Source organism: Prosopis cineraria, unplaced genomic scaffold, assembly GCF_029017545.1.
Source record: "Prosopis cineraria cultivar Desert tree isolate PC_DT_omini unplaced genomic scaffold, ASM2901754v1 PC1, whole genome shotgun sequence".
In the NCBI taxonomy this organism is placed as follows: domain Eukaryota; kingdom Viridiplantae; phylum Streptophyta; class Magnoliopsida; order Fabales; family Fabaceae; genus Prosopis; species Prosopis cineraria.
Window position 1 is genome coordinate 51,043,218 of NW_026555332.1, and position 24,741 is coordinate 51,067,958.

At 36.8% G+C, this 24,741-nt stretch overlaps 1 protein-coding gene across 1 annotated transcript; it reads left to right on the forward strand.

Annotated features, from left to right (window-relative positions):
• The first annotated feature begins 353 nt into the window (after window positions 1–353).
• LOC129287538 (ferredoxin-dependent glutamate synthase, chloroplastic-like) lies at window positions 354–22,829 on the forward strand. Its single transcript, XM_054923738.1, is given in 35 exon segments — window positions 354–922; window positions 3,254–3,523; window positions 3,525–3,567; window positions 4,618–5,060; window positions 5,142–5,273; window positions 5,671–5,769; window positions 6,903–6,973; window positions 7,638–7,734; window positions 8,427–8,519; window positions 9,202–9,347; window positions 9,799–9,958; window positions 10,708–10,818; window positions 10,945–11,160; window positions 12,781–12,938; window positions 13,549–13,678; window positions 13,920–13,978; window positions 14,463–14,568; window positions 15,768–15,864; window positions 16,118–16,233; window positions 16,763–16,960; window positions 17,125–17,235; window positions 18,574–18,813; window positions 18,905–19,003; window positions 19,197–19,292; window positions 19,389–19,586; window positions 19,698–19,772; window positions 19,933–20,061; window positions 20,183–20,281; window positions 20,722–20,864; window positions 20,951–21,044; window positions 21,170–21,408; window positions 21,533–21,611; window positions 22,110–22,193; window positions 22,343–22,373; window positions 22,376–22,829. Coding segments are annotated over 35 exon segments (4,875 nt in total). The 5' UTR covers window positions 354–637; the 3' UTR covers window positions 22,504–22,829.
• Window positions 22,830–24,741: the final 1,912 nt, after the last annotated feature.

Sequence of the window (24,741 nt, forward strand, 5' to 3'; positions counted from 1 at the left end):
AATATAAATTTATTATTAATGAGGTTACTTTAAAAAAAAGATAATAATTATATTTTAAAAGATTTAAAAATATTTTTAAATATTTAAATTTTTAAAAAATGTTTTATATTTTTGATAGAAGAGTAAAATATAATTATCAATCAACTATTAATTAACTAATAGTTAAAATAAGCGCGAGATTTACGTTTTACAATATTATATAATGAGATATTGATTTCCGTCAAAGTAATTTGTCTTACGTTACGCAGGACGCTCCGCCATCAATAATCAGCATTTGTAATGTAATTGTGCTTAGAGGAGGAGGGCGTGTGAAGCGTGGATTTATCTTCATGTTCAGGCCAGAAAAAAAGCTTGCAATTGTCTCTGATGATGGTGCTTACGGACCAAGAAACCGAGAGTCGCAGAGTTTAGAATGTAGACCGCAGCATAGAAGAGTATAACCCAGCGAGCGAGGGAGTGTGGTGGACGAAGGCAAACTAAGAAACAGACACCAGAGTTGCGTTGCTGGTGCTGTGTGTGAGGCCGGTGCTTCCTGACCTCTCCTCTTTTTATCTCCCTCCCTTCTCTTTCTATCATCCATTCTCCGCTCCACACGATCCTCCCCCCCCCCCCAACCCTCTCTCCCTCTCTGCGCGCTATGGCGCTACACTCAGCGTCTTCCGTAGCACGACTACGCCATACCAGTGTGCGCTCAGACCTTGCTCCCTCCATTTTCGCCTCTGGCAGTGGCAATTTACTCGTCGACTTCACGGGTTTGTGCTCCAAATCTAAGCGAGCCAGACGCAGATTCGGAGCTTTCACCTCTCGCAGAGCTGTTCAGCATTACTTGACTAAGAACTCGTCCCCGGTCAAAGCCGTTCTTGACCTCGAGCGCTGCAACAAGCTTCTTGACGGTTCTGCTACTTATGATTCAAAACCACAGGTCCGTATTATGCTGATCGTTTTGTTGCTACCGGCTTATATTTTTTGTTATCCTTCTTCTCAAGTTTGTTTCATTGATATTAGAAAACTTTGCCTTTGTTGAATTCTTGCTGTTAAGGAGATGGCGATTCTTCTTCCTCCCCCCCTTTTTTCTTTCCCTTTTTGGGAAATCAAACATCTTCGGCTAATAACTATACTTCATTGCGGCAAATAAATCCGTCTTGAAAATCGGAGAAAAAGTCTCTTTCTGAAGCATCTGCCTGTAATTCTCTATGTCGAATTGTTACATGAAAGGCTTTTCCTGGATTGGAAGAAAGAAGAGAGTGCCCCGCCGTGTGTAATGTGTAGAGATTAATCATTTCATGATTCTAACTATGCAATGAGAGACATGGAAGATACTTTGACTGTTTGAGTGCTTTCTTAATTTTCCTGTCTCTAAATGACTACACATTGATTTTTCAGAATTACTTTGAAAGCGGTAGCCTTAAATTTATTTCTCAATTTTCTAACTGCTTCATGTGCCAAAACTAGTTCATGCGAAGAGAAAAAAGACATTGGCACCTTATAAATCTTTTGTTTACCTGATCATTTGATTATGACTTCGTTGTGTCAAATAATGCTTTAAAAAATGATGGTTAACTTACCATTGTAATTAAACGACATTTTCACCTGTCTAAATCTCTCAGAAATTTCTTAAGTTTATACTAAAGTTGTAGGGAAAATGAAGCCTGTAGGACAGTAAAGCAATGTTTTGTTACCCAAATAATAGTGGTGATGGGGTAAAGTCTTCGTGGCCATAAGCATTTCATTGAGATATTATATTAGCAGATTTCGAAATGAGCACATACGCGAAAAAGTGAGGGTAGCACTTATTGAGGAAAAAATGGTAGAAAATCAGTTGAGATGGTTTGAGCATGTACAAAAAAGACCAAGGGAGGCACCGGTGAGAAGAGTGGAACATATAACTTTGAGTCCGATTAAGAGGGGTAGAGGAAGGCCTAAGAGAACACTTTTGGAAGTTGTTGAACACGATCTCTTAATTAATAATATTCCTAAAAGCTTGATAAATGATAGAGAACAATGGCGTCTTGCAATCCATGTAGCCGATCCCACCTAGTGGGATAAAGGCTTGTTGTTGTTGTTGTTGTTGTATTATATTAGCAGATTTGTGGTGGTGAACAACAGTGATTCAAGGATTAATGGGAAGCAAGTGCTGCATCCTTTGCCAAGTTGCTCATGCTGTTCTTGTATGTTCGATTCTAAAAGTAGTTACTCCACCCTCCACTGGATTTAATTGAAATTTAACACAGCTCACTTCTTCTTAGAGAATCTATAGAAACCATTTTAACATTCAACAAGGCAGTAAGGCACTGTGACACTACGCATCCATTTGATGGTTTTTTCTTAAATTGCAAGAGGTGTTGGATCCCAAACAAGTGCAAAGGAAGTTTATCTAATGCCCCAACTGCTCCTATGTTAGTGGGTAAATAAGCTGTGAAAACGTCCTGGTGGATTTGTACCAATTTACCCACAATTTCATTTGACGAGGACTTGCTGCTTTGCTGCTGTCCTTATGACTAAAAGTAGTGATTGTGGTTACTCACCTCAAAATGCTTTTTAAAAGGCCAAATGAGGTTTCTTTACAATGTTAGGAGAAGATTCTATAAATTTTGAAATATAGGGAGCTGTGCGTAGTTTTAGTCAAATGTAGGAGAAGATTCTATATGGGAAATTTATTGCTTCCTCCTCCTCCTTTCTTTCTTTTTTCTTTTGTTCCCCCCTTTTCCTTTCTTTTCTTTTTGGCTGCAACGGTCATGATTGGCTATTGTTGACAATTAAGAAATCCAGGATGTATGAACACATTATTTGGGGATGCATTATACAACATCTTCCTATTCAATTCAATTTTTTTTTTGGATAAAGAAGATTGAATGCAATTTTCATTTTTTGTTTATTCTGCCAGTTCAGTTACCACCATAATGCATATGTGCATTGATAATACGTATTGAAAAAACTGGCAAATTGTGCTTTTGACCATTTTCTTATTTGTTGTGCTTTTTATTCTGTTTAAATGATACTTTAGCTATGATATATCTGGAGAAGAATGATTTAGTGGAAGCATGAATTTCATCTCTCTCATAATAGTGGGTATACATTATTTGAAGAATAAATTTTAAATTTTAATTTTATCTGTTGGTACTATATATTTGTTGCTGCACATTGCATTGCTTTCATTCTAGCTTGACAATTTCATTGTTTTGTGATCAACTTGTTTGTGACAAGTAATCAATATAGACAAAATTTCAAATGGTTCTGATTGTTTGTTTGTCAGGTTGCAAACTTGGAGGACATAATATCAGAAAGAGGAGCTTGTGGTGTAGGATTCATTGCCAATTTGGAAAACAAAGCATCACATCAGACTGTTAAAGATGCTCTCTCTGCTCTGGGCTGTATGGAACATCGTGGTGGCTGTGGAGCAGATGGTGACTCAGGCGATGGTTCAGGGTTGATGACATCTATTCCATGGGATCTATTTGACAATTGGGCGAACAAGCAAGGGATTGCATCTTTTGATAAGTTGCATACTGGTGTTGGAATGGTTTTTTCTGCCCAAAGAGGAAGGACTTCTGCAAGAGGTCAAGAAAGGTAATAGTGTTTTCATTTTGAAGAGTTTGATTCAACAGTTCTTCCATATTGTCCTTATCATTTTGAAGTTCCATTGAGATGAGCATGCCCGTGCATCTATAAATTTTTATTCATTTAATTTTTGACATGTTAAAATTGTGGACCTTGTAAAATTAGAGTTAATAGACAGAACATAAAAAGAAAAAAAAAAAAAACTAAACAGAGGCTCCTTAGATGTCCATGCTGTAATTGGTGATCGCATATGTTACTGCTATTTAAGCTTGTGGAATCTATGATATGTTAGGTTGTAAATTTTCTGGCTTCTTTTCTGTATTTTAGTTGATATCTCTTTACTTTAGTGTGTTAAAACTTTTTTATCCACAGTATAGTATGATATAAACCATCAAAAGACCCATCCAACCAGCCCATGAGGTTGGACTGGCCAAGATTCCCACGAATCCTCTATCAAAAATCCCAAACTTCAGTTGATGCAATTAGATCATAACATTCCATTGGGCTCTGTGGCCATGTCACCTACGGATGTTGTCTTTGTACTTGCTGTCTAGCCTCAGGTGAGCTTTGCAGTACTGGTGTTACCACTTGCATTGACAATTGCAACTGAGAGGTCATGAGCTCATGAGGTTTGAGAACCCATGGTTCATATAAATCCTACATCAGAAGTCCTATAGATATTGGACTCAAGTTCCGTACTTTGCAATTGGGTTATATATAACGTTATCTGTTAGCTTTCCTTGTGAATGGATTTAGGGGGGATCAGAGACAGAGTGCTCCTTTGAGCTAGCATTTTCTTCTTGTCATCTTTGTTTTGTTAATGGTGGGTTGTTGCAGAAGGTTGTCTTATCCTCCTTATTTGAACTTTTTTGTCTTATTAATCAAATTCTTCTTCCATTTAAAAGGGCTCAAATTTAATCTCTTATGTTTTCATAAATATTCAGAGTATTTGAAAAATTATTTGACTTTGATTGGTGGCATGCATTCTCTTGAATGGGCTGAAGTCAATTTCCTATATACTGTTTTGGATTCTGACATATATTTTAATTTCTTTTGTAGTTATTGTAAATATATTTAGACAAGAAGGTCTTGAGGTGCTTGGGTGGAGACCTGTCCCTGTAAATTCTTCAGTAGTAGGCTATTATGCAAAGGAGACGATGCCAAACATACAGCAGATATTTGTTAAGATCATAAAAGAAGAGAATGTCGATGACATTGAGCGTGAACTATACGTCTGCCGGAAATTGATTGAAAAAGCAGTAAGCTCAGAAAGTTGGGGAAGTGAACTTTATTTCTGTTCTTTGTCTAATCAAACCATAGTCTACAAAGGAATGCTTCGGTCAGAAGTTCTTGGATTATTTTATTCTGACCTTCAGAATGATCTTTACAAGTCCCCCTTTGCCATTTATCATCGAAGGTACAGCACAAATACTAGTCCTAGATGGCCTCTTGCGCAGCCAATGAGGCTTCTTGGTCATAATGGAGAGATCAATACCATCCAGGTTGATTTTCTTTGCTTTGGAAATTTTTCTGTCTAAAATTCTCGTGGGATGGAATTAGGAAATTTCAACATGGTTTTGCAGGGTAACTTAAATTGGATGCAATCTCGTGAGACATCATTAAAATCACCTGTGTGGCGTGGTCGGGAAAATGAAATTCGTCCATTTGGAAATCCAAAGGCATCAGACTCAGCAAATCTGGACAGTGCTGCAGAAGTGTGTCATTAGCTCGCTCTCTCTATATTTTTTTGAAAGAATTACTAGTTCTACTGCACAATGATTCGGTGATTCCTAGGAAATAAATAGTTGAAGTGAAAAGTTGAAACCTGAAAGAGAAAAGATGGTCTGTTCAATTCTAGCTGCTCTGGAAGGATACTAAAGTTTCTTGTCATTTTTCAATTCCACACGTTCCCTCTGACCATTGTGTTTTTGTATTTAGATTCTTTTTTTTTCCCCTTTCTTTCCCTCAGCAGCACTGTTTTTTTCCTGGTTTTTTCTTTTAAGAGTTCTCCTTTTTCTTTTTGTCTTTTTTGTGGGTGAAATTTTCAATGCTTGTTACTGTGTTCATACTCATATACATCTCTCTTAATCTATATGATATCTTTTGATTCAGTTAATGATAAGAAGTGGTCGTTGTCCTGAGGAAGCATTGATGATTCTTGTTCCAGAGGCTTACAAGAATCATCCAACTCTGATGATCAAATACCCTGAGGTAATCCATAATTCGTTAGAGCATCTCTGATTTTCCTTACTTGGTACTCTGTTGTGTTGTTAGTTGTTACTGAAATATGTCATGTTACTAAGGATCACAGGCTCCCTTCTATCTGGCTTACTCATGAGTGATGAGCCTTGATACACTGTTATGTCATTTGGCATCGCACAGGTGTAGTTCATGGATACAATGTGTTGTGTCTAATAAATGGACTTTGTTATACCTTGTCACCTCATTGTCTTGTAGCATCTGCTGCAGTATGAGGTGTTTTGCTTTGAGCAGTCAAAATGGAGTGACTGAAGTAGTTGAAAAATGAGGGAGAATGGTGCATTCCTGGGGGGTTTAACATCACAGGTTAGAACAGTGGTGGTGTCATTTTGCTCAATTAATTTTACTGCTTTCAGTTCAGAGTGTTTATTGGGAAATTAAAATGGATGGGACTTGGGTATTTCGTTCCTTGATCTTGCGTTAGTGGGGTTGGTTTAAATGGATTTATTCAACAGTTTTCCTTCATTTTGTTTCTTTTTCACTGGCAAAATTATTGAGAACGCAGAGCTTTACTGCATGACTTAAAAAGCTTGTAATCAAAAAGTCACTTTAAGTCTGTGTAAAGCTTTTGATATTACCATTTCGTGGTTTGATTACGAGAACCTCTGTGAGTCCGATATTGTTATTATTTAATTCTTTCAAATTATTAATAATGTTCTCCCCTGAAATTTTAACATCATCTCATGAGTTTTTTTTTCCCTTGAAAGCTTGACAGAATTATTGATTTTTTTTAAAGAAGAATTTATTGATTTTTAATCAACAGTGACTGGCAACTGCTAGCAAAATGGTCAAATAATAGTGGGCATTGCAGTGGGAAAGTGATGAACGTCAAACAGTGTTAAAGAAACCTAAGCCCTACTACAAGGTTAAGGAATAGAGTGGAAAAAAATATCACTTATTACTGGAACTGCTTATCTAGAGTAGTTCTTAGGCCCCACTTTTAGAAGAAACATCTGTTAGTACTCATTGAAGCTTCCTCTGCTCGATGAAAATCTTTTGCCTTTTAATATGAATTTCAATTGATTCTCTAAACCATACTTTACATTTCCGAAGTGAAATAACTGTGATCCCAAGTTGCTTTTTAGGTGGTTGACTTCTATGACTACTACAAGGGTCAAATGGAGGCGTGGGATGGACCAGCCTTGCTTTTATTCAGGTGATGAGTCTAAAATTGTGAAGAGTGTATTTGCTTTGTTGCTGAATCTTAATTCATTTTGCTTCTGCCTATATTGAATTAAAATTGATTATTGGAGCATGGAAGCTAAAAGCAACAGTAGAATTCAGATGATCCCAATCTGTGCATGGCTGGAGTTTTATTTACCATGAGAGGAAAAGGGGGGGAGTTGTCTATCTGTCCTAGGGCTCCACAAACAAGATGCAGATTTTAGTTCTGTAGGCTTTTCTTGGTAATTTTGGCTTTAAGATGGATTACACCCTTTTCTTGGTAATCTAATTGTTCTTTGTATTAACTGCAATACAATTTCTGAAGGAAGTTTATTTTAGGTTAATAACTCATTGGCAAAGTGAATTTCAAGAGGCACACTATGGCAACACAATATATGAAGTCAAGGACATAGATTTGGATTGAATTTATTTATTTTCCCTGGTCACAACAATCTTTTATTACATTCTGCTAACATTTGCCTTCGTTGCTAAGGTTAAAGAAAATTTCACCATTCATTTAACCATGATCTTTGAACATTTCCTTTTCAATTTGTTTCTCTATTGTTTAGTAAGAATGCATTTTTTTATGTTTAATCTTTTCTTTCAAAATTCCCCCCTTTTTCCTGATTGTTGCTAACTGATTTTATGTGACTCAGTGATGGAAAAACTGTTGGTGCATGTCTTGATCGTAATGGATTAAGGCCTGCTAGGTATTGGCGAACATCAGAAAATGTTGTTTATGTTGCCTCTGAGGTAAATTCCCTTCTTTTATCTCTTGGATTCAATATAAGATTAATTTAGCGTCACAAATTTCACTGGTCAGATTTCAGTTATTTATTTTATGAATTTAGAATGCATAGTAGATAATTTTATTTTGGCCAGTATTGGGCTTTGAAGAGCTTATGATCTGGCTAACTTATTTTTCTTGATCATATATCAATTGTGCATCTTTGTCATTATTGGTTTGTTAAAGAATTAGGCTTTCTTTATTAGCTTATAATTAGCATCCTTCTAGTTTCTTTTACCTCAGCAGATGGAATGTGGGCCTGCTGGCCACTTCTTAATCTGTTGGCACCTTTCGTAGTCCCTTGGGCTCATCCTTTAGATGTTAGTGTTGCTTTGCCTCCTTGTTGGCTTTCTATTGTAGACTTACAAAAAAGCTCAACTGTCCTCTGCAGGTAAAGGAATGGCTGACACTAATAGTCTATCTAGTTTATGTTCTGCAGAGAATTGTATTCTCTAAGTCTCTTGTTTTGACTAGGCTTTTTGAAATTGTTTTTTAGTTAGTCATATGAAAAATTAAATACATAGTAACTTGATTCTCAGAATTTTCATTATCAGCTGCTCTAGTACTTGTTTGCAATAATTATTATTATGAATTAAGCCTGGTTCATGACTTACATCCAATGATGAATGATATATTGTCTTTTCTTATTGCTCCTCAGGTTGGCGTTGTACCAGTTGATGAATCAAAGGTTATCATGAAAGGCCGATTAGGTCCAGGGATGATGATAACAGTTGATTTAGCTGGTGGTCAGGTTTGTATGATAACTTTTGTTTTATTTTGGTTGATTTTTTGGTCATCGCCACGGTGCCTTTTGATAGCTACTTATTCATATGAATATTGAGGTCCTTGTTTCTCCAGTATTTCTTGGATGTAATTTGCAGTGAAACACCCCTTGTTGAAATCATAATATCAGATTTTAATGACGTACAAATATTATGACTTCCGATAAAGAAGCAAGAACAAAGAAGGAAAAGAAGGCTGACTATCTAGCCTCGGACTTTTTTCCCATAAAAATTGGTTTTTGGGAATTCCTTGATATCCTTCAGTGATCCAATTGAGGGATATCAGTTGCGTACTACTATCATCAGTTAGTGATGTATTAATACCTCCAACGAGTGTTTTTTTTTTTCCTCTTGTTCTTGATTTGATAAAGGAGTACAAAAATTGAGTCCTTACCTCCTTTTGAAAATGGACTCCTTCAAATTGAAAACTCAAATGTCAATCGGATTAGAACACTTCTATTTGATTGACTAATGAAAGCACTCATATCACTCACTGTATCCCTAAATTTATGATCTGCAAAGCTCTGGCATTTTCTCTATATGTTCGTATACTAATAATTGGCCATGATCTTGTAATCAGTGCTTGTAAAAAGCTCCAGTGTTTACTGCCTTAAAGGAATTGTTTTAAATATCAATCATTTTGCATGGCAGGTTTTTGAAAATACAGAGGTTAAAAAGCGAGTAGCCATATCAAATCCATACGGGGAGTGGGTCAAGGGGAATTTGCGATCTCTTAAACCAGCAAGCTTCCTTTCAGCAGCAGTCATGGACAATGATACAATATTAAGACACCAACAGTGAGAATTTTCTACGTAGTTTGTTTTCAGTTTCATCCTGATAAAAAATGTGTTCTTCGGTATTGTCATAACAAAATCCTATATAAACACATCACTATGTCATTTGTCATAGGCTTATTGTTAAAACCTATATGGTTCCTTATTCTCTTATTTTTCTATGCATTCTGAATTCTGAATAGTATTTGACGAAGTGTTGCAACAGCAAAACATTAAAACTGCTCTTGTAGAGCAAAATTTTTTTCCGTAGGGAGTAGTAAAAGCATCTTGTGTAATGTCTCTGCTTTACTGACGTAATTGGATTAAGGTTGTTTCCTATGATCATATCTGAAATATAATCTCAGGTGAACTCAAATTTGGTTGGTAACATGGTGATGGTCTAGTGTGTTAGCTTTGGATTTCTGCATACACCATCTTTTGTGGTGCTTACCATACCAATCTTTAATGAGAGCAGGGCATTTGGTTACTCAAGTGAAGATGTCCAAATGGTGATTGAATCTATGGCTTCTCAAGGAAAGGAGCCCACATTTTGCATGGGAGATGATATTCCCTTGGCAGCACTATCTCAGAAGCCACATATGCTTTTTGATTACTTCAAGCAACGATTTGCACAGGTGCTCTAGAATAACTTATTTTCTACAACAAGTCATGTAGTTGTAGCATGTAATTTTCTCTGTTAAACATGCCAATTGTATCAATCATCAAACTTCAGTGAAAACTTGATTGCATTTTTCAGTGTATTTCTATAAAATGCAACATAATTTATTTTCAATGTCATTTGATAATTGATATTGCCGTCTATATAAGGAGGTCAATGTATGCCACTGCTTATTCTCTCTGCTTAAACCTCTCTTCCTATATTGTGTAATTTTCTATCAATCTGGTAGGCAGAGACATGATGGAGAGATAGGCAGCAATGGGTTGGGAGCCATCACTATCTTTATGGATTTATGCTTGTCTGATAGGAAGAGGGATTGATTAGGGAGCTTTCTTGCTCTATTATAGATTTCCCTTCTGTTAGTCTTTCTCAACAATGACAGACTTGTGATGAGATCTGAACACCTAAAGACAAATGGGTTTGGGCTAGGCCCAACCCTTCCTGGCCAATTAATAGGTATTAATTATATAAAAAGTATTCCAACTGTTGCTACTTACTATGATCTGATGTTAGTAGGAGAGTTATCGACTATGGTGGAATTGATATATTCTAAGATACAGAATTTTATCAGACATTATACTGGGAATCATATGATCACCTGTTTGACTTCATATTTTATAAAATTTGAATGTAAAATCCCTTTGGAGTGCTCTAGAAGCTTCTTTCACAAAACCATTTCAGTGTTCTTTATTTGCACAAGTGCAGGTCACAAATCCTGCTATTGACCCTCTTCGAGAAGGCTTGGTTATGTCTCTTGAAGTCAACATAGGGAAGCGAGGGAATATATTGGAAGTTGGACCAGAGAATGCTTCACAGGTATTTGAGCATACTTATGAGTAAATTTTAACCATATTTGGTCAATCTGTATCAGTCCATGATTCCTGTGATTTTGTTACCCTTGGCCTTTGCTGCCCACAAGCTTATGCTATTGTCTTGGATCAGGTTATATTGCCTAGTCCTGTGTTGAATGAAGAAGATCTTGAGTCATTATTGAAAGATTCCCACTTAAAACCACAAGTGTTACCAACTTTTTTCGACATAACCAAAGGAATTGAAGGTTCCTTGGAGAAGGCATTATATAGACTTTGTGAAGCTGCTGATGAAGCTGTCAGAAATGGCTCGCAGTTGCTTATCTTCTCAGACCGTTCAGATGCACTAGTATGTACAAGCTTGGAGTGTCTACATATTTTTTCTGAAGTGCACTTTTTTTTGGGTCAAGGGAGATTATTGATGACACTTTGAAACTTCGCATTTTATACATCTAATTGGTGGAAAAGATGAGAAAAATCATATTTCAATAGGTTGTTAAAAAGAGCAATATTCTATTGTTTTATTCATCACAGATAATCTTTCATAACTCCATTACTGTTCGGTGCCTTTGTTCACAACAAATTTTGTTGAATATCTGAACTGCCTGCCTTCTGGAATTTGGTGAAATAAATGTCTTACTGATTTGCCTCATGGAATAATTTCATTAAATCGTTAGTACTTGCATCAATTATAATACTATGCTTGAATCTTGCATCAGTCTTGTAACAGCTATTGACTATCTATCCTCTTTAAGGTGCCTACTGTAAGGTGTGACCTTTAATCATCTATGGCCTCTCTCTGGTGCTCTGCACCTCTGCAGTCTTCCTTTTTGGAAGAAAAAAAAAAAGTGGTTCCTTGTACATGCAGAGGATTTGATGTCTTTGTTGCATTTTGAGCATCCTTCTTTGGCTTAGTTTTCTTTTGATTTTCTATTAAGAAGGATTTCCCCTCATTGATGTATTCTTGGTTATGGGGATCGAAATGTGCAGTGTAAATATTACTGGGCCTTCTCCCCTGTTCTGTGTCATATTCACGAAATGCTCTAATGTTTTTTGCTTGGTGAGGTAGCTTGGCAGTTGTAGTATCTAATTCAAGGGTGTTAGGCATGCAGATAGAACCCTGACAAACACTCAGGAAAATTTAAGAGAACTACCAAAATTATAGATTCAGATGGACAGTGGCAATCCACCAGAGAACGGCAGAATAGCCTTTTAAGAGAAAACACTTTCAAGATGTTGCCTTCCAAGTCCCGAACCAGTCCATAATTTTTCCTTGGTCCTCTATGTTCTCTCTGCAGTACTTATTAAGCCTTCCTCATTAGAGTGCTGCCTAGACTAGGCCATCCTAGTAATGAGTGTCATGTGATCCATTCTTGCTCACGCTCTCCTTGTAACCAACCCGCCCCTTGTTGCCCTGCTTAAATATTCTATATACCACGGGTCCATCAGATACCTCCGCATTAAGTTGAAGTTCTTTTTCCCATTGTCGTCAGAACTGGACAGGTTTTTCTAATGGCTAACTGAGAGCCAGTTCATAGTTTTGGTTTGGTTTGGTTTTGGCCATATAGTTTGTGGTCCGAAAGAAGTGATCAATGGGAATTATGTATTGATGATGCTGTAGCAGTGTAGCTTATGAAATGTCCACTTCATCCCCATTTGGTGGACATAAAAGGCACTCTTACGTTTAAACATTGAGACTTGAGAATTGGGCTGCAAAACCTTTTATTATTTTTATAAAATAAAGGCTCTAACCGTTGGTTTTTCCCCCTCCCTTTTTTGGTGGTTATGAGGACTTTGTTTTTTACAATTTGACTAGGGCACAGAGGTTTTCTTTGATATCGTCTATTCCTACTTGGAATGACTCCTGACCTTCCCATTTTATTCATTCAAAACAGATTTCTTTTACAAAACTTTTTTATTGCTATTTTAAGCATGGGTTGATGCACTAATTTATTCCCTCTTGTCTTAGGAACCAACTCATCCAGCAATTCCAATCCTTCTTGCTATTGGTGCTGTTCATCAGCATCTAATTCAGAATGGCCTACGGATGTCAGCCTCACTTGTAGCAGACACTGCACAATGCTTTAGCACCCATCAATTTGCCTGTTTGATTGGATATGGTGCAAGGTTGTTTCCATGCCTACTGCCTTTTGAAGGCTCTGTACATGGTTCTTGGCATATTTTTGACGTTTTATTTTAAGATCACCATGGGAATTATATATTATAGTCTTTTTTTTGTGAATGTTTTATCAAAGAGTCTTGGGCCGTGTAAAGAGGAATAGGAGAAGACCAAAAAGAACACTCAGTGAAATTGTTGAACGAGACCTTTTAGTTAATAATATACCCAAAGATTTGGTTGTTGATAGAGCACAATGACATCGTTCAATCTATGTGGCCGATATCACCTGATGATATAAGACTTCTTATTAATTTTCTATGCCATTTTATTCATTATGCTAAATCCAATTAATAATCTATACTTTTACCTAATATCAGAGACCTAAATGCTGTAGCTTTGTGAAAGGATTTGCAGAAAGTAGATTAGTCATGGAGATAAACTGCTTGCTCCTTCCTTTTTTTTTTTTTTCCTTTTTCTTAATTGACAACTTTATAAAATGGTAGTCTTGCATAATGTACTTAGGACACCTTAATTTTTTTTTTCAAAGACTGTAGATCATTCTCATTTTATGTGACTTTAATGTTTTGAGCATGACAAAAGGCCTGTTTTAATTTGTAGTGCTGTGTGTCCATACTTGGCATTGGAGACATGCCGGCAATGGCGTTTGAGTAATAAAACTGTTAATCTGATGAAGAATGGAAAGATATCTACAGTATCAATTGAACAGGCGCAGAAGAACTATTGCAAGGTTAGTGGTCAAGATGTGATTGGCATTGTTTTTCATTGTATGTGATATTTAATACCTGTAGTCTTTTATTATTTATTTTTGCATGTGCATAAGTGTCTACTTGTGGGTACATATATGTCTTGCATGCTATTCATGTAATTTCTCTCTCTCTCATATACTTCAGGAATTGGAAGAACACCACTTTTGCTTGGTATTCATAGTTCTTGGTTGTTTAATAACGATATTTTTATCTGCTTTTCAGGCTGTTAAAGCAGGTCTTCTTAAAATTCTTTCCAAAATGGGTATCTCATTGCTCTCCAGGTATATGTTGTTTTATGATTTATATAAAGCTGTAGTTATAAAGAACCATTAATGCCAGGGAGCACTGGCATAATCATGTTTTAATTGATACATGGTTTCTTGTATATTTGTTTTCCCTTTCTATTTTCTTTTCTTAAAGATGTTACTCCCTTTGATCCTATTTATAAGGTCACTTTCTAGAAGGAATTCTTGGTTCTTTTTATAAGTCACTTTCCATAAAAGGGTGGATCATTAATTACTTTCTTTCCGTTCTACCGTTTCACAATTTTCAATGAGTTGAGAGTGAAAAGCTATATGAGAGAGAATGTGTTTTAAAAATGATGCATTTAATAAAGGATAGATTGGGAATTTTGTTTCTTTTTTAGGCAACATCAATAATTTAACTACCTCTCCTTAATTTTGATGAGCTTGTTAGAAGTGACTTATAAATAGGATCAAAAAGAGTATGCTTTCACTAACTATTGACTTGGTTCCTTTTATGTAGTTACTGTGGCGCACAGATATTTGAAATCTATGGATTAGGACATGAAGTTGTTGATCTCGCATTTAGAGGAAGTGTATCAAAAATTGGCGGATTAACTTTTGATGAGGTTAGGATACTGTGCTGTATCATATAGAAAAGTTCAAATTATTAAAATTGGTGGATAAAAATGCACACCATATGCTACAAAAATAAAACAAGAAAATAATGCAACCTTAAATTAAAATTTTTTATTACTCGGCACCCTTTCCATGCTGCCAAGAATATATTTTTAATTTTGAAAGTGTTGAATTATTTCTGCCTGGTTTTCTTCAACAGTATTCATTTTCCTTTACATATTTAGAAGAAGATAGAAAGGATGGAAACCCAAAAGAGAACGAAGAATCTAGACAAAACATAGTATTTGAAGTCTGCGGGTCCCTACATAAAATTGACGCCTCATCCTTTTACTAGTAACTCCTTTTGCTATACTAGACTTTCCTAAACCCGTATTATTTCTTATTAGGGTATTTGCTAATAATTCTAATCTTGACCTATAGGATATTTGTAAATCACGAATATTCCTTAGGACTTTGCCTAAGTTGAAACCAAGGCTTATTACAAGCAAAACCTACTGAAGAGAGAAACAAAAAATAGCCGACTCAAATTGAAGAACTCAATATTTTTCCCTTTTAATCTCCTCTACTTTGGTTGAACACCTAGGCGCTGAAAATAAAACCTCCCTTGCAAGTTCTTTACTCTAATTCACAACTTCAGGATCTCTGCTCGGCGAGAGCTTTCATCACTGCTTCCTTGGAAATAAACAAACTGTTATGTAATTATTATAAATAAGAAAAGAATTAAGAATTAGTTAGTGTTTAAATAGATTTAGATGCAATTTATGATTTAGATATGATTTGATATTAAATATATTGTTATTACATTAGTAGGATTTGGATAGGTTAGGATACGTATTCATATGAGAATAATGACTATAAATAAGAGGCAGTAGAGTACCCAATTTCTGACTTTGATTTCCAATAAGAATTGCTTATTCATATTTGCCCTCTCTCCCTCTCTGTGTTTTCCTTCTCTCTAGTTTGCCCTCTCTTTCTCTTTCTTTCCAATCTAATTTCTTTAACACAAACCTACTGAACACTGTCCACTATGCTGCATGACCACAACCACGATACTAGAACTCAACATCAACATATACTTCCTTCAAAAATGTTTCAATGTTTTAATCTATTTGCAGAATATGAATGCAGGCATGCTCTGAATTTGCTTTATATTATGAATGAAACTCCCTCTCACTTCCTATTTGTGCAGCTGGCGAGGGAGACTTTGTCTTTCTGGGTGAAGGCATTTTCTGAAGATACTGCTAAAAGGCTAGAAAATTTTGGGTTTATACAGTTTAGGCCTGGAGGTACCAATTGCTCCTTGACTTGTTAGAATTCAGAGAAACAGTACGCAATTTTTTGTACTGTTAGAAGCTCTAAAATGAACCTTATTTTGTGCTCTACAGAATTTAAGATTTTAGAAAATGGTTGTTTTTCAAAAGTAATTAATGGTTTTCCATGGTTATAGCTTTGCATTTTTCTAGATTCTATTATTGTCTGTTCTGTCCGTATTTTTTGGCAGATGAAAGTTCTAACAAACTTTATTTCACCTTTTCAAAGGGGAGTATCATGCAAATAATCCAGAGATGTCAAAGTTGCTCCACAAAGCTGTTCGTCAAAAAAGTCAAAGTGCCTTTTCAGTCTATCAGCAGCATTTAGCTAACCGGCCTGTTAATGTGAGTTGAAGATCTTACTTTTGATGACTTTGTTTTTGTTGGAATTTAATGGGGACTAAGGTGCATGAGATGCCTCTGTCCTACATTCAGTAATATGATATGCTCTGAGATACTTCAAGTGAGTCGATTCTCCCACCTTAATGGTTAGTTTCAAGGAGAAATTTCTTCACCTTAATTAGGTGCCCATCAAAGTCCCATGCATTAATGGGATGGGATTGTTGGGTAGAATGGTGGCAGTTCATTGTGGACTACGTGAAGTGTTTTGCTTCCATTTTTATTCCTGTTTAATGAGGCTTTTTGTTGCATGTTATTTCCTTTTATTTAAAGTTGGTTGGCTCATATTCTCTAGCTTTTATTCCCTTTTATGTTGAGGATTGAGTTGTTGATTTTCTGCGAACTACCTCCTCTATGATTTGCAGCCTAGGTTGAAATAAAATTATAAATTTCAGATTGAAACTCAGTAGTTTTACATTTTTTTTATTGTGATCTTTTGAAATTGATTGTTGATATTTGCTCGCATCTGTTGCAGGTTCTTCGTGACCTCCTTGAATTCAAAAGTGATCGTGCTTCAATACCTGTTGGAAGGGTTGAACCTGCTTCATCAATTGTTCAACGCTTTTGTACTGGTGGTATGTCACTCGGGGCTATTTCAAGAGAAACACATGAAGCAATTGCAGTTGCAATGAACAGATTAGGTGGAAAATCCAATTCAGGGGAAGGTGGGGAGGTAAGACAACTTTATTTCCACAACAAGACAGGCTGTAGTAGTTGTGCCCACGATCAATTATAAACTACCCCCCCTCCTTTCCTTAGACATCAATTGCTTTCCCCATTATGGTAGTAATGGTGAAATGCCCAAAAATGATGATATTTATTGTGTGATGCATTCAGGATCCTATTCGATGGAAACCCCTTACAGATGTTGTTGATGGTTATTCTCCAACCCTACCACATCTCAAAGGTCTTCAAAATGGTGATACTGCTACTAGTGCTATCAAACAGGTTACTGCACTAACATTTTATGTTATGTAAATAATAATATAAATAGTAGTTATGTTGGTTATAGGATAATTATGTTCAGGGAGTTAATGACTGTTAAGCCTAGGTTGGTATATAAGTAAGGGGCTTAGGACTCAGAATAGGATATGTTTTTGCTTATCAGAATAATTCAGTTGTCTAAATCCTCTCTCTCGACTTCCCTTTCTGATGCAAAACACATACTCACACTCACACTGATTTGAACAGAATAGGATAAGGGAAAAGAAACAGAAACAGGGACTTAGATGGGACAGGAAATGAGAACAGAGAGAGAGGAAAGAGAAGAGGAAGGACAGAACAAAGAGGGAGGAGGAACTGAGAGGAAGAGAACGCAGATTGGAGGGAAAGAGCTTTCAGAATTTCTCAAATGAATTCATTCGTCAAATCTAAGAAGTCCCTTACATGTGCTGCATGGTGGCTTTTTATAGAAGCCACAATTAACGTTTTCTTCTTATGAAGGAAATATAAAACAAAATAAGATATAAGCTTGAGGTTTCCTTCCCTATAAGGAAACATCTACTTGCAGCTCATTTAATACATGAAGTGAGAAAACAGCCCACTTGCTAAATAGAGTAAAAAAACAAAAAGTAATGAAATATAAAATTAAGATAGATTTCCTCGTATAGGAGGCTTTTTCAAAATATATTAATCCCTACATTTCATCACTCCCTCTCTTTTCCTCTTCTTACCTTTCAACCTACGTCATTTTATATTGAATTGTGTTCAAAGCTTAACAATATTCAACTGATTCCTTGATTCATTAAGTCAAAGCATGGTGTAGAAAATTATGATTCGAATATTTTCATTCATTCTGAGGACTGGAATGCATACGAGAGATAGGAGCCTGGGTATATTAATATGGATAATTTCAGGACTGATCTAATCTAGTTTATTAAGCAATCTGATTTTAATTCACCACTATTGGAGTAGTGCTAACTTGGCGACAGTGCCCTGAAACTATGCACTATCCATTTTCTTGAGGAGCAAGAACGTCTTATGGAATCTCTATGAAGAAGTATTTTTGACCTAGTAGATTGTAATTGTAGATCATATCATACATAATGCCTACCTGTATATGTCAATTAGCATATCATACATAATGCCTACCTGTATATGTCAATTAGCATGTTCCTCTATCAGCTGAGAATAGATTGAGGATCAAAATTATAGAATACATTAATATTTAACCAGTGATAAACTCAAAATTGCTGATTGAGTTATTCATAATACTATCTTCTTTGCAATCAGTGATTCATGTACTGTAAGAATTACTTTTAAAGGAATATCTGGCAATGTCTTCAGGTTGCTTCAGGGAGGTTTGGAGTCACCCCAACATTCTTGGCAAATGCTGATCAATTGGAAATTAAAATTGCACAAGGTGCAAAGCCTGGTGAAGGAGGACAATTGCCTGGAAAAAAAGTTAGCATGTATATTGCAAGGTTGAGAAATTCTAAACCAGGTGTTCCTCTTATATCTCCACCTCCTCATCATGACATCTATTCTATTGAGGATCTTGCTCAATTGATCTTTGATCTTCATCAGGTGACTCTCTGAGCATTTTGTATCTGCTCATTTTATTTTTAATCAAATCCAGTGCTCCAGAGAAAAACTTGATGGTTTTCTGATTGAACAGGTCAACCCTAAGGCTAAGGTCTCGGTAAAACTGGTGGCTGAAGCTGGAATTGGCACTGTTGCATCTGGGGTTGCAAAGGGTAATGCTGACATTATACAGGTGTTCACTCTGATCTGTCATATGTTGTACATCTGGGGTAGGCTGGTGTTAAATATCTTGGACTGATTTTGATGGTCTAGGCTGAAGTAGACTCAAAGGACCTGTTAAACACAAAACGAGAGAAAATGAATTCAATATTTTGAATTTAGTGCTCTTCTGAGTAAAATAATTTTATCTTGTGGTTGCTTCTCAGATTTCAGGACATGATGGTGGAACTGGAGCAAGCCCAATAAGTTCCATCAAGCATGCTGGAGGTCCTTGGGAACTTGGGCTTACAGAAACTCATCAGGTTACAATTTGAACTATGGAATTGTATTGTTACAATTTATTCTTGCATTCTTTAAGTGAAAGTTTGGATGTTATTTATTGACAATTTTCCTTTCAGACACTTATTGAAAATGGACTTAGAGAAAGGGTCATTCTCAGAGTTGATGGTGGTTTTAGAAGTGGAGTTGATGTGATGATGGCTGCAGCAATGGGTGCTGATGAGTATGGCTTTGGTTCTGTGGCCATGATTGCTACTGGATGTGTAATGGCCCGCATTTGCCACACCAATAATTGTCCAGTTGGTGTTGCGAGTCAGGTCTATAGAAGTCTTCCTTTAATGCTGTATATTGTTACATAGTTGTCTTTTTTCTTAACAACGCCATGTATGTATTTCATTGTTACAAATTTCAAACTGATTGCACTCCAGAGGGAAGAACTTCGAGCACGCTTTCCTGGTGTACCTGGTGATCTTGTCAACTACTTTCTGTATGTTGCTGAGGAGGTATCACATGCCTTCGGTTTACTTCTTTCAGATTTGTCTCGATGTGTCACATGGGACCTGTCCCTAGCGATGATGTTTTATTATTTATGTAGTTTGGCTTAAATAGTTGCTCCTCGATCCTCATCCTGTATTAAACAAATGCGTTTGCTATTCTGGCCAGGTAAGAGGCATATTGGCACAGCTGGGTTATGAGAAGTTGGATGATGTAATTGGTAGGACAGACTTGCTGCATCCACGAGACATTTCTCTAGTCAAAACTCAGCATGTAGATCTCAGTTATATTCTCTCTGTACGTGTTGTATATTTGTTAAATTGTCTCTTTTTTTTTTTTTTTGTGGGGCATTGCCTTTCTGAGTCCAATAAATGCCTGCTTCTCTAGCTTGTATGTAATGGACCTTTCTTTTTTTCAGAGCGCTGGGTTGCCAAAATGGAGCAGTACAGCAATTCGGAATCAGGAAACTCATACCAATGGTCTGGTTTTGGATGATGCTTTGTTAGCAGACCCAGAGGTAGATTTTTAATCAATTATAGGTCTAGCTCAGTTTTATTATGGACACAGCCCGTGCAGTTCCATTTCTTTAGACCATCTTATGTGGTAATCTTATTCAGTGCTTAAATATTATTGATTCACGCTTTATATTTTAAGTGAATCTCATTCCTAAACCTCCTTAGTGGCAAATGAAGAAACTATTCTGTGCCCAAACATTAATAGCTCACATGGCCCCAGCCTCCACTTAAGATTGAATGAACTTCATGTTAAGGGTTCAATTCCTGCTCATGCCCTTCTCCCTACCGCCTACTCTGCCTTGAAGCCTCCTGTCTGACTTTGAAAAAAAAAAAAAAAACAAGAAGTCTATATGCTCAATTCCATTTTATTTTTAGTGGAAGCATGAAACACTGAGGGAAATATTTATGTCCTAATTAAGGTAGTAATATAATTTTCATCCAGATTGCAGATGCTATTGAGAATGAAAAGGTTGTCAATAAGACTGTTAAAATATTTAACATTGATCGTGCTGTATGTGGGCGTATTGCTGGTGTTATTGCTAAGAAGTATGGTGACACTGGGTTTGCTGGACAGTTGAATATAACGTAAGATGCCCTTTGCTATTCTGAAGTTAATATCATGTTTTATCACATGGAAGTTAAATAAGATATACTTTTTTCCATAATTCCAGGTTTACAGGAAGTGCTGGTCAGTCATTTGCATGCTTTTTGACGCCTGGAATGAACATTCGCCTTGTAGGAGAGGCTAATGATTATGTGGGGAAGGTATCTGTGTTAACTTGTTCTTTTGAGCATAATAGGCTAATATCTTAAATATATGGTTTCGATTTGCAAATTTTAGTGCTGAAGTACCGGATGCATGAGGTGTATTTATGTACTACTGTTACCAGGGAATTGCTGGGGGTGAATTGGTAGTCACACCAGTTGACGAGGCAGGATTTCAACCTGAGGATGCAACTATTGTTGGGAACACTTGCTTGTATGGGGCAACCGGTGGGCAGATCTTTCTTAGAGGGAAAGCTGGGGAGCGATTTGCTGTGAGAAACTCACTCGCCGAAGCTGTAGTTGAAGGCACTGGAGACCATTGTTGTGAGTACATGACTGGTGGTTGTGTGGTTGTCCTTGGAAAGTGAGTAATGTTTCATCATCTAAGCTTCACCCTTGTTTACGCAACCTCTTCTTTCTTTGTGATTAGTGAATTGGATGAACTGACCTGAATTTACTGAGACTATTGCGTGTCTTGACTCCTTCAGAGTGGGTAGAAATGTGGCTGCTGGAATGACTGGAGGGTTGGCTTACATTCTTGATGAGGATAACACTCTCATACCTAAGGTTTGTGTCAAAGACCCGTTTTCACTGTCTTCTCTCCCATTTCCCAGTAGCCATGTGCATGAGCGGACTTGGTCCCTGGAATTCTTTTTCCTGATTTGGCGGATCTGGCACCCCTTGCTGCTTGGAAATCCTTGTGGGATTCACGTCCCCTTTGATATGTAATGTACACTTTTGGAGCATGCAATAATTCGTTCTCATACCCCCTCCTTTCCTTCTCTCTTATCAGTGAAAGGATTGAGTGTTTTTTCATAGAACAAAATTTGCTGACAAATTCTACTTATTCCACTAAAGACCATATTGTTGCACCAGTTCCTAGCATTGGCTGTTGGCTTGCCAGCCAATGAAGTGTTTTCATACCCTGTTCCCCTTCCCATCTCCAAGAAAGGACACTTACAAGTCAAAAGGAAAGATGTAAAAAAAGATGAACAATGAAGCCCTTATTTTTGTTGCATGGAAACAAATAAACAAGCTGTTGTTATTTCATCTTTATGCTCACAGGTAAACAGAGAAATCGTAAAAATCCAACGGGTATCAGCGCCCGTAGGGCAGATGCAGCTGAAGAACCTTATTGAAGCCCATGTTGTAAGGCCCATTTCCTACTACCGCATGGAATCTATGCATGTTCAAAGCAATTAGGCATCTGAATTTATTTATCTTGTTTGAAAAGAAGAGTCCAATACTGTTGTGTCAGCATAGTTGTGAAGACTAATTCCAGTTGTGCATGTTTGAAGGAAAAAACTGGGAGTAACAAAGGTGCGGCTATCTTGAAAGATGGGACAAGTACTTGCCGTTATTTTGGCAGCTGGTTCCACCAAGCGAAGAAGACACCCCAGAGGCTAATGCCAAGTATGACACAACAACTGCTGAGCAGGTCACTTTGCAGTCTGCTTAGGAACACAATCCGAGCTTTACTTTGAGTCTAGTCATACGGAGCCCTGGTGCACGAATTGCTGACGTGTCACCACCCTTCACCCTCACAGATGGGAAAAAAATTCATGGGATTAATTTATCCATTCCACAAAGCCATAGAGGAACGTCATGTTTGGTTGCAGGTGGAGCAGCCCTCTTCTCTCAGCATTAACCTTCGCCTTTTTCATCGCTTTGTATAGAAGACCCTTGTAAAAGAAAATGTAAATAAAATGCAGTTTATTTCAATCCGATTGAATTTCTTTTTCTTGGACTGCGAAAATTAAATTAATGGATTGCTTTTCCCAAGCATCTCGTCGCTCGTTTGACTGATCAAGTATTTTGTCAGTTCAGATATTTCCATTGAGCAGAAGTTTGTTCTGCACTCTGGAGCACAAGACGGCCGTTTTATTTCTGCTTGGTGCTATTTTATTTGGATTTAGGCAAGTCTCGATCTGCTATTAAATAGTTATTTCTATTTTAAAAATTTTAAAAAAAAATGCTAAGCATGTTTTCCAGTAAGTGGGTAGAACCGTAGGAGGGGGAAAACGTGGTAAATGATTGTCGTACGGTGTTTAATCTTAAAGCTCGTGTCAAATAGTCTATAGGCGTTCGTGTTTCAGTCCCCGTGGTTATGGTAATAAAGAAGGTCGGCTTCCGAGAATACGGAAAAAAATCATAATCGATTTTCTCGAGAATTTTCGGGGAAAGAGGTTTGCTGGCCATTCCGTGTCTAGAATCTTCTTGGGTCAGGAATGACAAGACGAGGAAAATTTTCATGTGGTGATGTTTGACTGTGGGGGATGCCGGATAGGGACCAGGGCGGAACGTTCGTCGCAAGAGAGGAAGACGAAATCCCTTCAGAATTGGGAATCATAATATACCATGGCTGTTGGTGTTCAGGCAGAGGTGATATTTGGATTAAGTCTGACAGATCAAATCAAATAAGTTTAAGAAAATGTTGAGTTAAGCTGAAAATTTTAAAAGATTTTTTTATCCTCAGGTTAAACCAGAACTTAAATGGTATAGCCTGAATATCTAAAGTTTTTTATTATTAATGAGATCATATAAAAATAGGATGAAAATTAATAATATTAGTTTTCAAGATAGAATTGAAATAAAAAAATATAAAAAATAATATTTAATAGTTCAGGTATTTAGATTAACACAAAAAATTGAGGAATTAGAAATGAGCATAACTATAAGTTTTTTTTTTTTTATGTTCAGATATTTAAAATCTTATATGTCTAAATCTAACTTAAATTGTACCCGACTTGTTCGATCACCAACTCTATTTTCATGGGAGGGGAATTCCACGTGGCCGTTTAGCGGTCCAATGCGCCTGTGACTTGCCAGATTTAGTTTCTTTCAGGGCTCACCTACTCGTCCTTTTTTTTAAAACGTGAACAAAGGATACAGGTCCGTCTCACTTCTCGATTTCATTCCCCACCTTTTTTTATTTTTTATTATTCGATACCAAACTCTTAGATTATGCTTATGCACCCAGCAAGGCACCATCAATCCTTTTCCATCAAGTCATAGCTCTCCCTCATCCCCCCCGGCCCAATAGAAAACCACCTCTACGTAATTCAAATATTATTGTCAATCAAATTAACTGTTGGTCATGCGGTTGGTCTGGCCGAAACTAGCTAGTTTCGAATTCTCGCCCAAAAAAAAATCTATATTTAATACTTAATAATGTCTTGATTAAAATTATTTTTAATAAAAAATAACTGGACATAATAAAAAAAATTGATTGTTGGTTGTATACTTATCTAGTTTTATTGGTACAAAATTTATGATAAATATTTAATGATATGGTTTATAAATAAAACTGAGAAATTCTTTTCTCAGCCTTGTCGGCTTGAGCCGCGGGAATTGATGAGTCGGCGCAAATGGGAAATATGATGATGTGAAATTTGTAGAAAAAGATACAGATGAATCTGCTTTTGCTTACATGTCGCCCACGGTTCGCAAATTCTCTCCTTTTTGGCTCTCTTTCTTCTCCCCTTCCTTGGAAAACAAAACAAAGCCTTCTCGCTGTAACTTGCTCCCGCGACGTGTCCTTTTGTCGGCGTCGAAACTCTCTTTCTCCCAACACCTCCTTTGGCTATTTGATATCGGAAAATGCAAACTCAGTTACCTTACTCTCTCTCTCTCTCTCCCCCCTTTTCCTCTTCCTCAGACTTCGTTGTCTATTCAATCATTCATCAATAACCGTACA